General features: G+C 37.4%; 1 protein-coding gene across 1 annotated transcript in view; it reads left to right on the top strand.

Moving 5' to 3' along the window:
• Positions 1–16,243, top strand: part of POLR2B (polymerase (RNA) II (DNA directed) polypeptide B, 140kDa) — a 49,102-nt gene that overhangs the window by 13,645 nt on the left and 19,214 nt on the right. The window contains exons 4-13 of the mRNA XM_008577868.1: positions 586–698; positions 831–1,050; positions 1,415–1,573; positions 5,154–5,318; positions 8,786–8,982; positions 9,156–9,275; positions 10,287–10,473; positions 13,698–13,841; positions 14,071–14,210; positions 14,312–14,423. Of these exons, the coding sequence (XP_008576090.1) occupies positions 586–698; positions 831–1,050; positions 1,415–1,573; positions 5,154–5,318; positions 8,786–8,982; positions 9,156–9,275; positions 10,287–10,473; positions 13,698–13,841; positions 14,071–14,210; positions 14,312–14,423 (1,557 nt within the window). The remainder of the gene's footprint in view (positions 1–585; positions 699–830; positions 1,051–1,414; positions 1,574–5,153; positions 5,319–8,785; positions 8,983–9,155; positions 9,276–10,286; positions 10,474–13,697; positions 13,842–14,070; positions 14,211–14,311; positions 14,424–16,243) is intronic.

Here is a 16,243-nt window from a genome sequence, read left to right as displayed (position 1 = left end):
GGGATTGCAACCCTCAGTGTCGCACCCGTACCGGACCAGGACCGGCCACGGGATTGCAACCCTCGGTGTTGCTCCCGCACCTCGCTCAGCCAGTGAGCGGCCAGTCTGTATGTGGGATCCGAACCCTCGGCGGGAGCGCCGCCGCGCTTCCCAAGCGGCGCACTGTAGCAGTGCGCCACCCGGCCGGCCCCTAGAACACAGTTCTAATTGTCCGAATTTCTTATTTTTTCTTTGTTCTCTGGTCACTTTGTACTTTTGACCCTAACCAAGGAGAGGGCATGTGAAGCTATATAGATCATTAATACAAATTCATTTTAACTGTTTGATATAAACAAGTGTGTAGTCTTTATTTACTTGTGGTATATCCAGACTCTTTTTATCCTCTGCCTTAAAGTGATTAGGTATAAAACTTAACAAGTATGCAGTGTGCATGTTGACTTTGGAGAGTCCCTATATCAATAAAATGGATTAATTTTGCCAGTTCGTAGGACTTTTTCTACTTGAATGTTAATGTCAATTAAAGTGGCATCATTAAAACTTTGTGGGAAAAATTATTTACCCTTCATGTTTTTTGTTTAATTTCAGCCAAGATATTTGCTGAAGTTTGAACAAATTTACCTCTCCAAGCCTACCCATTGGGAGAGAGATGGTGCTCCTTCTCCAATGATGCCAAATGAAGCCAGATTAAGAAATCTCACGTAAGAAGTTTTTTCTTGAAAGCAGCTGATGTTGGAAATAAAATCCAGAAAATGTAATTTCAACCAGTTGAGGATTTATATTTTAGCAATACCCTACTGTTGCTTAACTGTGATCTACTTTTATTTTCAAAGGTATTCTGCTCCACTTTATGTTGATATAACAAAAACAGTCATTAAAGAAGGTGAAGAACAACTTCAGACTCAGCATCAGAAAACTTTTATAGGAAAAATTCCAATTATGTTGCGTTCAACTTATTGCCTATTAAATGGCTTGACAGATCGTGATCTTTGTGAATTGAATGAATGCCCCTTGGATCCTGGTGGCTATTTTATTATTAATGGGTCAGAAAAGGTATAGTAACATTATTTCTAAAAATTAAAAAATGTTAATTAAAATTTAAATTATTAAAATTGAAATTAAAAATACAGGATAACATCATAAAGGATAACCTGGCAGTGGCAGTTGAATTATTTAGGGTGTGATAGCTAAACTTATATAAACCAAAGCTTTATTTAGCTGTATATAGTATGCACTGGAAATTTGGTCAGTTGTTGGAGCTTATATGTTTCTATGAAGGATTTATGCAAAATGGAGTTTGTAAAGATCAAGAACTAATGTTTCAGTTAACATATGGTCAGATTAAATTAAGATCCAATGACTTTACTTCAATGAACTTTTGGGTTTTATGGGTATAACTTTCTTATTGTCCATATAGGTTCTGATCGCACAAGAGAAAATGGCAACAAACACAGTCTACGTGTTTGCCAAAAAGGATTCTAAATATGCTTACACAGGAGAATGTAGATCATGTCTGGAGAATTCTTCCCGACCCACCAGTACTATATGGGTTAGCATGCTGGCAAGAGGAGGACAGGTATGGACTGACATAGTTTGTTGTTTGGGCTTATTCTTTTTTGCTTTGTTTGTTTTATAGTTTACCAGACTGCATTCTGAGTCAAAAAAAACTTTTCTGGAGTATATTATTAGTGTTATATATTAGGCATTGTATTATTTACCTATTGCTGTGTAACAAATTACTCCAACAGTGGCATTTATCGTCTCACAGTTTCTATGAGTCAGGAATCTGGGTGCAGTTTAGCTGAGTCCTCTGGCCAAACATCTCTTAAGGCTGCAGTTATTGCAAGGCTCATTCACATGGTTGTTGGCAGGATTTAGTTCCGCATTGGCTGATGAACTGAGAGTCTCAGGTCTTTGCTGGCTGGAGGCATCTCTCAGTTCCTTGCTCTGTGGGCCTCTCCATATAGCAGCTGACAGCATGGCAGCTTGCTTCTTTAGAGAGAGTAAGCAAAAAGCCATAGAAAGAGAGTACAAGCAAGATGGAAATCATTCTTTTATAACTAAATCATGAAAGTGACATCCTATTATTTTTGTCATATTCTTTTTTTTTTTTTTTGTCTTTTTTTTGTCTTTTTCCGTGTCCGGCAGCGGATCGCAACCCTCAGTGTTGCCCCCGTACTGGACTGGGGACCGGCAACGGGATTGCAACCCTCGGTGTTGCTCCCACGCCTCGCTCAGCCAGTGAGCGGGAACCGGTCTGTATGTGGGATCCGAACCCTCGGGCGGGAGCGCCACCGCGCTTCCCAAGCGGCGCACTTATCCAGTGCGCCACCGGGCCGGCCCGTCATATTCTTTTTGTTAGACGCAAGTCAGTACATCCAGCCCACCCTCAAGAGGAAATTACACAAGGACAATAATAGTAGGAGGCAGGGATCATTGGATATCATCTTAGAAGCTGCATACTTTAGGGAAAGTTAAAATTACATGTTGCTTATAATAATGGTCTCTAGTAGCTAGCGTTTCTTGAATATATGCTACGTGCTAATTATGTTACTCAGATTGCTTGATTTAATCTTTACAACTGTCTTGTAAAGTAGTTGCAATTATCTCTGTTTCATTTCATGTATTTTTTTATTAATTTTTTTGATGGACATTTAGATTTCCAATCTAGTGCTCTTACAAAGAATTCTGTAGAGTCTAACATCACTTTTATAAAACTTATAAAGATGAAGAACTTGAAGATTAGAGAATTTTAACTTTCCCTAAAGTTAAATATAGATTTAAATAGGTATTTTAGAGAACTGCACTTGACCTTTGAAGAACATGGGTTTGAACTGTGTAGGTGCACTTACACAGGGATTTTTTCAGTAAATTCTGTACAGTACTATAAATGTATTTTCTCTTCCTTATAATTTTCTTAACATTTTTTTCTCTAGCTTACTGTATTTTAAGAATATAGTAAATAATACATATAATGTACAAAATATGTGTTGATAGACTGTTTTATGTTGTTGGTAAGGCTTTTGGTCAACAGTAGGCTATTAATAGTTAATTTTTTCTGTAATCAAAGTTATACATGGATATTCAACTGCGTGGGGAGGATTGGTTCCCCTAACTACCATGTTGTTCAAGGGTCAACTTCAACTGTACAATGGTTTTTGCTTGTAAATGGGACTGAATGTTTCTTGGTAATTGTTATTTCCTTTTGTTTTTCATAATATTTTATTTGAAAGATAAATGTTGAATTCTTCCTATGTGTACAACATTGCTGGGTATTGTGAGAGATCATTAAAACAAACAGTTCTTATTGAGAAAGTAATGGTCTTATTGAGAATGCAAGGTTTAGCCATTAAACGATGGTAAAGTCAGAGGCCAAATGACACCTATTGTATATAACAGTTCCATAGAAACTTGGAGGAGATGAGAGTACTAGAACGGTGTGGTCATAAAAAGTTAACAGAGAATGTGGGACTTGACTTAAACTTTAAAAGATGGTATGAATTTATGTAAGAGAGAACTTGGGAGGACATTCTTGGAGGAGAGTGGGGATGAATAGTATGTGTTTGGAGAATCACCAGACGGTAGCTGATTGAGCTAGTTGGAATATGTGGAAAAATGAGTGACAAGTAGATGATCAGGATGGGTATGTATTAGTGTTTCTTAATGAAAGTTTCACCTCAGTAACCTTAAGACTCTTCAAAGTATAAAAGATTGGTTCCTTTTTCAAATCTGCTGACAAATGGTTGTGGTGGTGGTAGTAATGGTGGTGGAATGGGGTTTAGGTACAAGTATTTGAAAAGGTCTGAGGGTGATTGTGATGTCCATTCTTTCTTGAGAAGTGTTGGCCTGGATTATGGAGGGCAAAGATATGAACACAGTATATTAAGGAGATTTTCATGGCAACTCTGGACAAAACAAGTTAATTAGAGGCAGAGAAAGGAAAGTTACCTGGATTTTGTAATTGATTTGGTATAGTATGAGGACGAGTCAATTAAGATTCCATGGTTTCTATCCTAAGGTTCTAGGGGAACGGTGATAAAATAGAGAACTTCTAAGAATTGATTTTGGAGAGAAGATAGTTCAGTTTTAGACAGGAAGATTTGAGTGTGGAGGCGGGTGCATGATGTAGGCATTATTTTTTAATGTTTTTCTTCTGAAATCAGTGTTATGATGAAACAAATAGTAGACTGAGTTAAATAATTGATGTCCAAGTAAAAACAACAAAATGGTAGCCGGAGATATGAGGAATAAGCGTGCAGGAAAAAGATCATGATGAAGATTTGAGTGTGATTTATGAAAAGTTGTTACTGAACAAACTCATATGAGATGGGGTAAACTTTCTGAGGAAGAAGGTCTGAAGTGGAAAGAGGAAGATGATACAAGTTTTTATTAGAGGAATAGTGATTATGTAGGGTTATGAGGCCAAGAGAAGAGTGAATTTGATATTGAAGCACAGAAATATGATTAAAACTGAGAAACCAAGTATGCCAGTGTAGGCTAGTAAGTTTTATTTTGTTTTTGCATGTGCATAGAATTAAAGAGGAAGAAATGGGAAAAAAGAAGCTTGTGTGAAGGGGCTGTTGGTTAATTTTGAAACATTATTCAAATAAGGAGATACCTACCTCACAGACCAACTCTGATTTGATATTTATTTTTCATTCTGTGCTTACCTTTTTTCCATATTTGTCTATCCATATTCTCTCTCTTTTTTTTTACCCCTCATCTATTTCTTTCTTCCAGAGTTTTGTTTTTGTTTTGGGGTGGGGGTGGGGATGAGGAGGGTGAGGGATCAGTATTTTTGTTCTTTTGCAGCTGAAAGTCATTTCCAAATTCAATATTGGGTAATTCTGAGATAATTTTGACAGGTAGATAGAATACAATGGAAGTTCTCTCAGGTCGAAATGACCAGTTTGTCCGTAAAATTAGTAGACCTGTTCCAATAGTTTGAAAAGTGGCCATAGGAGATTCCTCAGAGTGTGGGAGGTATGCTTCTTTTGAAATACATATAATGAGCATATATATTAAAATGGTTCTCTTGATGTTTTTATCATCACCATCCACTAACCAACTGAGCTAACTGGCTAGCCCTCTTTTTTTTTTTTTTATTGCTGTGAGCTCTTGTATATTCATGTTCTAATGATATCTTATTTTTCTAGGGTGCAAAAAAGAGTGCTATTGGTCAGCGCATTGTGGCAACTCTACCATATATCAAGCAAGAAGTTCCCATTATTATTGTGTTCAGAGCATTAGGTTTTGTGTCTGACAGAGATATTTTAGAACATATTATTTATGATTTTGAAGATCCAGAGATGATGGAAATGGTAATGTGAAAGCAAAATGTATTCACAGTGTTTTGTAAGAGATTTAGAGTTACTGATTTTTGCTTATCTTCAAAAATAGTAGAAAGCTGCTCTGAAGAGCAATTTAGCTGTCATAAATCTCATGCCATTTACTGTGCAGTGAATGCCTTCAGCCCTGCCTGGGCCTCTCTCCTGACAATTCTGTGTAAAATAAATAGAAAACTAGAGGCAGCTGGAGTTCAATGACAACAGCAAGAAGAAACAATAGTGAGGAGAATTGTAAAAGCACACCAGCCTGGTGCAGTTTACTATAAAGGGAAAGTGAGTAGTTGATAGCTTTTATTTTTAACTTTTATTTTGGATTAATTTCAAACTTACAGAAAAGTTGCAAGAACAACACAGAAAACTACTGTGTACTCTTCACCTAGATTCGCCAGTAGTCACTTGCCATATTTGCTTTATCATTCTTTGTACATACTCATTTTTTTTTTCTGGGCCATTTGAGAATAAGTTACAGGCATCATGCCCCTTTACTCCTAAGTACTTCAGTGAACACTTTCCTAAGAACCAGGACATTTACTTACGTAAACATAGCATAATTATTGAAATCAGAAAACTTAACTTAGGTATGTTACTGTTAATGTACAGGTCTTATTCAGATTTTTGCCAATTGCCTTGATAATGTCCTTTATATTATTATTTTTTGTTTGTTTGTTTTTGTTTTTTGTTTTTTTGTCCTTTTTGAGACCGGCTGCACCGCGCTCACCAGTCATCCCTATATAGGATCCGAACCCGCGGCGGGAGCTCTGCTGCGCCCCCAGCGCTGCACTCTCCCGAGTGCGCCACGGGCTCGGCCCTATATTATTTTTTTTTGCTATTTCAGAATCCAATTCAGGATCATGAATTACATCTTGTTTTTGTATCTTTTTAGTCTCTTAACCTTTCCTCAGCCTTTCTTTGTCTTTCGTAATATTGTAATTTTTAGAGAGGATAGGCCGTTTATTTTGTAGACTTTTCCTCAGTTTGGCCTTTTCAGATATTTTCTTATGATTAGATCCATTTATGCATTTTTTGGCAGGAAATAAAGAGTCTAATTGTGTGCTTCCCAGGGCATCACATCTAGAGTTTCATGGTGTCATTTTGTCCCATTATTGGTAATGTTAACTTTGATTGCTTCACAATAGTGTCTGTTAGGTACCTCCGCTATAAAATTACAACTTTTGTGGGAAGGTTCTTCAAATCTAGATAAATATCCAGTTCCTCATCAATTTTTTCCATTGATGATCCTTGTCTGAATAGTAAATGGTACTCTTAAAGTTGTACTGAATTGTCCAGAGTCTTTAAGACTACAGAGAAATAAGGTAAAATATAGGCTAAATGTCACAAAGTTAGAAAGTGGAGTACGTTTTTAATTTATGAGAGTATTTATTCGTGTGCTTACATGAGAACAGTGAGTTCTGGTTAGATTTTAGCTCCAGCTTTTGCCAGTAGTCATATGCATTTATATTTTTTAAACACTTAAAATTTGATTCAGTTTGTAAAAGCGAGATAATATATGTTTATCTTTTATCCAGAAGGCATCCTAAATGACTCAGACCAAATTCAGACAGAATCCAACATGGAATATTCTTAGTAAAGTGAAAGACTTGATTTGCCTTATGTATATTGTCTTTGTTCTTTGAGCTTTTTTGAAGCTTAGGCAAATTTTTACAAGTTTGTGACTCAAGCATTCTCTGCACAAAGGTGCTTTATTTTTTTCTTCTAAAAGTGTATTATTATTTCTTTTTCCCAATCTATTTTAACCTTAACAAAACAGTTTGTAACAACAATGTCAATTTCCTCTAAAAACATCACTTTGGTCTACTGTTCTGTGATCTCACTTTGACTGGTTTACATGGCTTTTTTCTGATTATGAATGGGATTTGGATGTTTAAATTGTGGATCAGTGATAAAAAGACATAGGAAGTCAAAGGCAAGAAGGGTATTTCATTATATGTGATAGGATTAAAGGGTACTTACAGAGGCTAAAGTTACTAAATGTAACCGCTCATTTCTTATGCTCATTACTGTGTACAAATGGAAATTTAGAATGTTAGAACTAGAGTGGAACTTAGAAATTATTTTATCTAACCCTTTTGTAGATGAGGAAACTGATTACATGGCTGCTCAGGGGCCACGGATAGTGAGTGGCAGATGTGGAATCAGGTCTCTTTAAAATGTGCTTTTAAAATAGTCTCTTTTACAAAACATTGAGTGGTTTTATTTATAGATTAAAATTTTCTCCCCTCTGCCCCCCCTTTTTTTGGTGGCTGGCCAGTAGGGGGATCTGAACCGACCTTGGTGTTTCTTTTTTTTTTTTTTTTTTATAGTTTTATTTTTTACATTTATTTTTTTCATTTTCTTTTTTTAAATTTATTTTTTATTTTTTAAATTTTTATTGAATCAAAATTGATTATACATATTTTTGAGGTTCAACATTGAGATATGTTGATCAAATCAATATTACTAGCATATATATTGTTACAAATCATAATTATTCTTTCTGCCCCTTGTCCAATTCCTCCCCATCCCCTTTTCCTCCCCCCTCCCCCCTCTAATTTTCCTAGATGTCTTCTTTCCTGCTGAAAGAATAATGGTTACTCTGTTGATTTGCTGCCCAAATGATCTGTCCAATGCTGAGAGGCATGATCAGGTCCCCCAATACAATCATAGAGCAGATGTCTCTTCTGTCTTGCTGAAATGGGCTTTGTGGAGAGAGACATCCTCCTCCTTTCTTTATCTCTACTGGTGACTCTTCTTTTGTCAGTGCACTCCAGTGGCTGATGTACCATCTGTGTGGTGGTTGTGGCGTCTAGCCACCTTCGTGGCAGCCATGGTTATTATTGTGTCTGTGATGGGCCACCCACACGGAGGAGATGATTTTGGCATGCTTCTTGGTGCTGGTGGTGTGCCTGGATGTAGGGAGTGTTCGATCCCCGGCTTCATACCCTGGGACCCCAGGCAGCACCTGAGGCACTGGCGAGGTGTACCAAGCATGCTGTAACCAAGACCTCCAGCCCTGAAATTTTCTTAATACCAAGACTGAAAACAGTTTGGCACATTTATTCATTGCTAGCTCAGTAAATTATAATTTAACTATGAAATTTCTCTAAATTGGTTCTAGATATCTGGAAGGAACTTTATTTTGCCGTTGGTCATTAAAGTGTAAAAAAAAAAACAAGCACTATTCTTTTTATAATGGAATTTTTTATGTTTTTCTAGAAAGTATAATTGCCTGTGCTAATGTATGGGTTTTGTCAGAGATCTTTGGATCTCTGAGGTGTCTTCTAGTTCTAAGATTTTGTGATTCCTTGATTTTTTCTAAAAATACTCACATATTTGGTTAGGTTTATGGGGATATTTGGCATGTTATAATTTAAGTAATAGTTGCCTCAATTTAAGGTGAAAATATGAATTTGCAAGTAACTTTTATTTATATTATCTGATAGGTTAAACCTTCTCTTGATGAAGCTTTTGTCATCCAAGAACAGAATGTTGCACTAAATTTCATTGGTTCAAGAGGGGCAAAGCCTGGTGTTACTAAAGAGAAAAGAATTAAATATGCAAAAGAAGTCTTACAAAAAGAAATGCTCCCTCACGTTGGTGTCAGTGATTTTTGTGAGACCAAAAAAGCCTATTTCTTAGGGTATGTTAAATTTTGTTTCAAGTTCTTTGTCAAGGTGTAGTTGAGCTAAAGTTTTTTTCTTAAAGCTAAAGATGTCAAAAGTGATGTTTTAAATATGTAAATTAAGGGAAAAAAGCCAGAAGGCAAGTATTTGCTTTTTCACTTTTTTCTTTTCCTTTTTTTTTTTTTTTAAGGTATATGGTTCATAGGTTACTTCTAGCAGCTTTGGGTAGAAGAGAACTAGATGACAGAGATCACTATGGAAACAAAAGATTGGATCTTGCTGGGCCACTACTTGCATTCTTATTTAGAGGGTAAGGAATTACAGAATTAAAATGTTAAAGTAGGGAGATTTCATTTTAGATTGGGCATTGCACCAATTAGTGGAGGGGCTAAACTGTCTTGGTACCCCTCTTGGGTACTTATGAAGTTAGCTACATTCTGCTATCTGCCCAGATTTAGTTCTGGTTCATGTCTGGGAATGTCAGGTTTGTGAGGATAATTTATCACTTGCTTATATTTTCTTTATTCCTCTGGTAGCTTTATAAGATGTTTGAGAAAGCTGAATTATTATTATTATTTTTTTATTTTTTAAGTTTTTTTTATATGAAGATGACCGGTAAGGGGATCTTAACCCATGGCTTGGTGTTGTCAGCACCACGCTCAGCCAGTGAGCGAACCGGCCATCCCTATATAGGGATCCTAACCCATGGCCTTGGTGTTATTAGCACTGCACTCTTCCGAATGAGCCACGGGCCTAAGAAAGCTGAATTATTACCTTTATTTTCTTTGTGCTAGTATTGGAATATTTATTAGTCCTGCTTTGTATTTTATATGTGTACACACACACATATGCTGGGGAGAAATATTTAAAAATATTAACAGTGATTGTTTCACAGTGTTGGGGTTATGTGTGATTTTTAAAATTTTATTCTGATGTTTTTATATTTTCTATAATGAACTTATAATACTTTTATAATTAAAAACAATTTTAGAAACAAAATATGTAGACAATATGAAAAGGATAAAATTAGCAGTGTTTTGCACATGTTTTGTTATTTAGCGTGTTGTAGATTAGTGTTTTTCAACCTTTTTTTGTTATCCTGCTGAGGAGCCTCTTTGGATATTTTTTTCCTAATTGTCCCCCTGCCACGTATATCTATGTACTATATATACAGATATATATACATATCTGTGCTTTATACATAACAAAGAGTAATAACAACTTTCATCTTTCCCCGATCATTTTTCTCCATTTGTGGGCAATATCGTCCCTGCTGTTGTAAGCCTTTACATGTTTAAAACAATACCATTTTATTTGGCAGTATGTTTAAGAATTTGCTTAAAGAAGTGCGGATCTATGCACAGAAGTTTATTGATCGAGGAAAGGATTTTAATTTGGAGTTGGCAATTAAAACAAGGATTATATCCGATGGCCTAAAATACTCTTTAGCTACTGGAAACTGGGGTGATCAAAAGAAAGCTCATCAAGCCAGAGCTGGAGTATCTCAGGTAAGGTGTAAACTGTGACTACAGATTTGATAGGAAGAATGTTACAGGACTAGTAGATCCATTCATTAAATGTAAATTTTTTTTTTTTAAATGTAAATTGTTTTGCCTTTTTTTCCTTAGTCAAATGTGAAATCACTGTGAGCTTTTGAATTATGAAAATGAAATTTTTCTTAAGTTAGCTATTTGCATTACTAAGGACACTTAAGTTTTTGGCTTTCCATTTAGAAATTCAAGATGGTTAATAAATTAGAGGAGCTGCTTGGGAGGTGAGACAGTCCATGTTAGTGAAATTTTTATGTCTTAAAAGCTCCATATTAGAAGCCAGAGATTATATGGGCATTCCCTTCCTATGTTGGAAAATAGAGTACCTCTAACACTGATTTCTATATGGTGGTTGTTGCAGTAGCTACTCTTAGATGGAGTAATGGGGAAAAGCTTTTTAAAAATGTCTTACTAGGTGTTTTTATTTTTTATTTTTTTGTATTTGCTTTTCATGTAAGGTTGAAAACCTACAATGCATTTGTCTAGCTTTGGAATTTTGGGGGATCTCTTTTTTTTTTATTAAAAAAAAAACTAACGCTATACAGTTATCACTTGATTGATTTGTCATTCAAACACCAACTTCAGGCTTTGATTCCTAGAAACCTAGATGCTTTAAGAAATTCTGGGAGACTGCTGATAGCAAAGTTAAATTTCCACTTCCTTTTAATTCAGTAAGGATTTATCGGGTATACTTTGTGGTGCTGTGTTCACAAACATATATGAGATACTATTCAAGCCTTCAAAGATTTCATCAACATCCAGCAGAGGAAACAGATTCAATCCCATATAGCCCAGTATGCCCTGAGCTGTATTATGATAAACACCATTCTGCAAATTCAGCTCAATGAATTGTTACTGGGACCTGTGATGTGCCAGGTACTCTGCCACACATTGGAAATGCAAAATGAATAAAACATGATCTCTGATCATCAGTAATTTAGTCTATACTTGTAGGTAAATGTGAACAGATAATTTCAACATGTTACAGTCAGTATTATAATAAGAAAAATGCACAGTTGCTCAGTGGGAATGCTAGCAAAAGGCATTTAGCACAGCCTGACAGGGTGGAAAGAAGTCTTTAAGAGGTAGCACCTGAGCTAAATCTTGAAGAGTAATTGGGAAACACCTAAGTTAGGGAGGAGCAGCTAACAGGAAAACTGTAGAAAATGTCCCAATATCCTGAACAGAGGGATGGAGGCAGGAAAGTGTGTGTGTATGTTGGGGGAGGTAGAGCAGTTCAGGGTTTTCAAATCAAAGTGGGCTGTTAGGAAGATGGGATTGGAGAGGGGAGCTGAGAACAGCTTACAGAGGGGAGTGACACAGTTGTTTTTGTTTTTAGACAGATTCACAGTAATTGGCAGTGTGGAGAAAAGATTTGAGAAGGGCAGGAAGATTGGTGAAGGAGCCTGGGTGAGAAATAATTAGGGTCTGGTCTAGAGCAGTCTTATAGAGATAGAGAGTGGAGTTAAATTTGAGAAATATTTAGGAAGTAAGTTTTGTAAGACTTTGTGATTGATGAGTTGAGTGCTGGAAAACTCCATAGAGTACAGAAAAGAGAGCAGTTCTTCCTGGATGTGGTTCAGATGGCTTTTATAGAGGTGGTAACATTTCACTAGGCAAAGCAAAGTGGAGAAGTTCATTCTGTTCTGTGGCAATAGCGTGGTCAAAGGTGCGGAGGTGTGTATTAGTCCATTTTTGTTGCTAATAGCATAAACACTTGAAACTGGGTAATTTGTAAAGAAACAATATTTATTGTTTACAGTTTTGGAGACTGAGAAGTCTGAAGTCCAGAGAACACATCTGGTGAGGGCCTTGTCCTATTGACGACTATAGCAACTCTCAGGGTATCACATGGCAAATATGGCAAGAGCAGAGAGAGACTAACCTCATCATTCACTCTCTTTTTAAAGCCACCAGAACCATTCCCATTATTCCAAGAATGGATCAATACATTCACAAGGGTACATTTCTCACAATCCAGTCACCTCTCCAGGGCCTCACCTTTCAAGTACCACAATAGGATTTCCCACCCTCTTAACTGTCACAGTGGGGACCAAGCCTCCAACACATTAAATATTGGGGGGACAAAATTCAATCCATAAGAAGGAGAGAGAGTATATGGCAATGTCCATGAAGTACAGGAGTGTAGTGAGACTGGTAGGGGAAAGTCGTTTGGGACTTCATTGAGAAGTGCTTTAATGTCTTGCTCTTTTGTAGTCAATGGTGACTTGTTTGATATTTTTTAAATGGGTGAGTGATGTGGATGTATGTATATTTTAATAATTCTGGTAACCGAGGAAGGTAGGTTGGAGGGGACAAGACAGGGATTTATAAGGTGATGGAAGTGGTATAGGTGAGGGGTACGGGGCTGGTGTATTGCTGTGACATTGGAAAGGGAGGGGCTAAATTTTTTAGAAAATTTGAAAATAGAATTGACAGGATATGTTTATCGATGCTTTGAAGGAGGAACTCAGAAACCAAAATGATTTTGAGATTTCTAGATTGGGAGATCAAGGGAAGGGTGATGCCATTGACCATGAACAAGAGAAGAAGGAGGTTTGGGTTGTTTTAGGGCTGGGGGAAGATGGTGATGTATTAACAGGTATATTGAACTTGAGTTTCCTGCTTTATCTCTTTCTAAATGTTATCTTTTTATAAGTATTATCTTGCTTAATATCTTATAAGTATTAATAATGGATATTTGCATCTCTGCATTGAATTCAGAAGCTTCGTCCTGAAAAAAGTACTGGGATGGGTTAGTGATGTCTGCTATGTTGTCAAAGGAGTGTGAGTTGGTAGTATTTAATTTAACACTCTCTGAGTACCTAATGTATGCCAAGTATTGTTCTGGGTGCGGGGAACAAAACAATTAAAGCAGAGAACAAAACAATTAAAGAAAATCCCTGCCCTTGTAGAACTTAATGTCCTAATGTTTGGAGACAGACCATAAACAAAATGTTTATGTGGTTTGTTAGAACTGTACCTCACATATTTTCCATACCTGCTATAAGGAACAGTTAAGTTATGGGGGTGAACCATATTATCTAGAGAAAGGATAGAGAAAGGAGGGATGAGGACAGTTTGATACTCAGTGGATTGTATGTGAAAATATGTCTTTGCCTCTGTGATAGTATGAATCACAGAAATGCCCAGACTTTAAAGATTTGCTTTTTTTTCCCTAGGTATTAAACCGCCTGACTTTTGCATCTACTCTTTCTCACCTACGTCGTTTAAATTCTCCTATTGGTAGAGATGGCAAGCTAGCAAAACCAAGACAGTTGCATAATACATTGTGGGGAATGGTATGTCCTGCTGAGACCCCAGAGGTAAGGCATTAGAATTTATGTTCAGGAGAAAAAGTCTGCTAGTAATTATGTAGGGCATAATTACTTTTAGAAGTAGGATTTTATTTAATTATGCAGTGTGGTTTAAAACTAAGGTATTATTTACAAGTTCTTAGAAAGTAAATCTTGAAATCAAATTGAAGGAAAAATGTTTATGGAAAAGAATTTTGTTGGCATGTAAAATCAGTGTAAAACTTGGTTTATTCCTTAGGGCCATGCTGTAGGACTTGTGAAGAACTTAGCCCTGATGGCTTATATTTCAGTTGGATCTCAACCTTCTCCAATTCTGGAATTTTTAGAAGAATGGAGCATGGAAAATTTAGAAGAAATTTCACCTGCAGCTATTGCTGAGTGTGTATAGATGGCGTTTTCTTTTTAAGCTATTGTCAGTCTTTAGTTATACCTTAGTATAGAATTGCTAAGTACAAAATGCTTTTGGTTTTTCATTTTAGTGCAACCAAGATTTTTGTTAATGGCTGCTGGGTTGGAATACATAAAGATCCTGAGCAACTTATGAACACTTTAAGGAAATTGCGGCGTCAGATGGACATTATTGTGTCTGAAGTAAGAGTCTTTAATTAGCCAAGAGGGTGTGGTCGGTGGGATTTTTAAACAAGGCATAAGACTAATAAAAATTATCTTTGCATTGGCATCTTTCTTTGAGGTGGAGTCCCTTGAATTGTAAAGTACATTATCAAAAGACTAGGTGGTATTTTAAGCTAAATTTAATTATAAGGCATTGCTTGCTTTAATCTTTAGATATATGCTTCCAAAAAATTTCGACATGTAATTTTTTTTTTTTTTGTCTTTTTCTGTGTCCGGCAACGGACCACAACCCTCAGTGTCACCCCCGTACCGGACCGGGACCGGCAACGGGATCGCAACCCTTGGTGTCGCTCCCGTGCCTCGCTCAGCCAGTGAGCGGGAACCGGTCTGTATGTGGGATCCGAACCCTCGGCGGGAGCGCCGCCGCGCTTCCCAAGCGGCGCACTATAGCAGTGCGCCACCGGGCCGGCCCCTCGACATGTAATTTAAATTATTGAATTATATTTTACAACTCAAATTATGTTTTATTTATTTTTTTAACTTTTTAAAAATTAGCAGATTCATTATTACAAATCATAGTTATTCTTTATGTCTCTTATCCAACCTCTCCCCTTTCCCTCCCCCCTCTAAAAAACATAGATTTGTTCTCTCCATCTGTATTAGTCTGTTTTATGTTGCTGTTACAGAAATACCTGAGACTGGGTAATTTATAAGAACAGAGGTTTATTTGGCTTATGATTCTGGGACAGCTGCATCTGGCCTGGGCCTCAGGCTGCTTCTACTCATGGCAGACAGTGGCAGGCAGCTTATGGGTACAAGCAGATCACATGGCGAGAGGAAGCAAGAGAGAGAGAGAGAGAGGAGGTATCAGTGTCTTTTAAACAACCAGCTCTCGTGGGAACTAATAGTGTGAGATCTCACTCAAGATGCTCATCCCTCAGGGAGAGCATTAACCCATTCATGAGGGATCCACTCCCATGACTCAATCAGTTTCCAATGCTGCTACATTGGGGATCAAATTTCCACATGAGTTTTGGGGGGACAACACATCCAAACTCCATCACTATCTGATAGATTGACTGTTCTTCTGTTGATTTGTTGCCTTGGGTGATCTGTCCAGTACTGAGATGGGTGTGATCAAGTGCTCCTTTATTATCATAAAGGAGATGCTTCTTCTGTTACTGTGGAGTGTGCTGTAGAGAGAGAGGACCTCTTCTTTTTTTTTTCCCTTTGGTCTCCCCTGGTGCCTCTCCTTGTGTCAATGCAGTTGAGAGTCTGGTGTGCCATCAGTATGGTAGCTGTGACAGCTGCGAAAGAGACTAGCCACTTTTGTGGCAGCCATGGCAACTGCGGTATCTATGGTGGGCTACCTATGTGGAAATGGTGTTCTTGATGTGCTCTTTACCTGGTTGTGGCTGGGTTCTGCTTCCCCTGGCTCTGTGCCTTAAGACCCCTGCAGGGCCCCAGGGTGGCAGCGGCTGCTTGCTTTGTTGAGGCTGGGTTTGTCTTCCCCTGGCTCTATGCCTCAGGACCCAAGCAGGGCCCAGGGCAGTGGCAGTAGCATGCCTGTTTGTGGCTGGGTTTGGCTTCCCCTGGCTCCTTGCTCAAATTATGTTTTAAGGTAAAAGAATTCTTTTGGGCATTTTTTTCTAAAAAATGCTCTTAAAAGTACTTTAAAAAAGGGAATAATCATCTCTAATTTTTCCTTTGTCTGAATACAGAGATTCATTCATAAGATGTGATGCACCTCTATTAGATTCCCTTATATTTAGGTTGATATTGAAATGCTTTGGAACAAGGATGGATTTTTTTTGGGGGGGGGGGGGGGGGGGGGGGGG

Source organism: Galeopterus variegatus, unplaced genomic scaffold (genome assembly GCF_000696425.1).
Source record: "Galeopterus variegatus unplaced genomic scaffold, G_variegatus-3.0.2 Scaffold1594, whole genome shotgun sequence".
NCBI classification, from domain to species: Eukaryota; Metazoa; Chordata; class Mammalia; order Dermoptera; family Cynocephalidae; genus Galeopterus; species Galeopterus variegatus.
The sequence above is the reverse complement of the archived record's forward strand: the minus strand, read 5'-3'. Positions and strand labels throughout refer to the sequence as shown.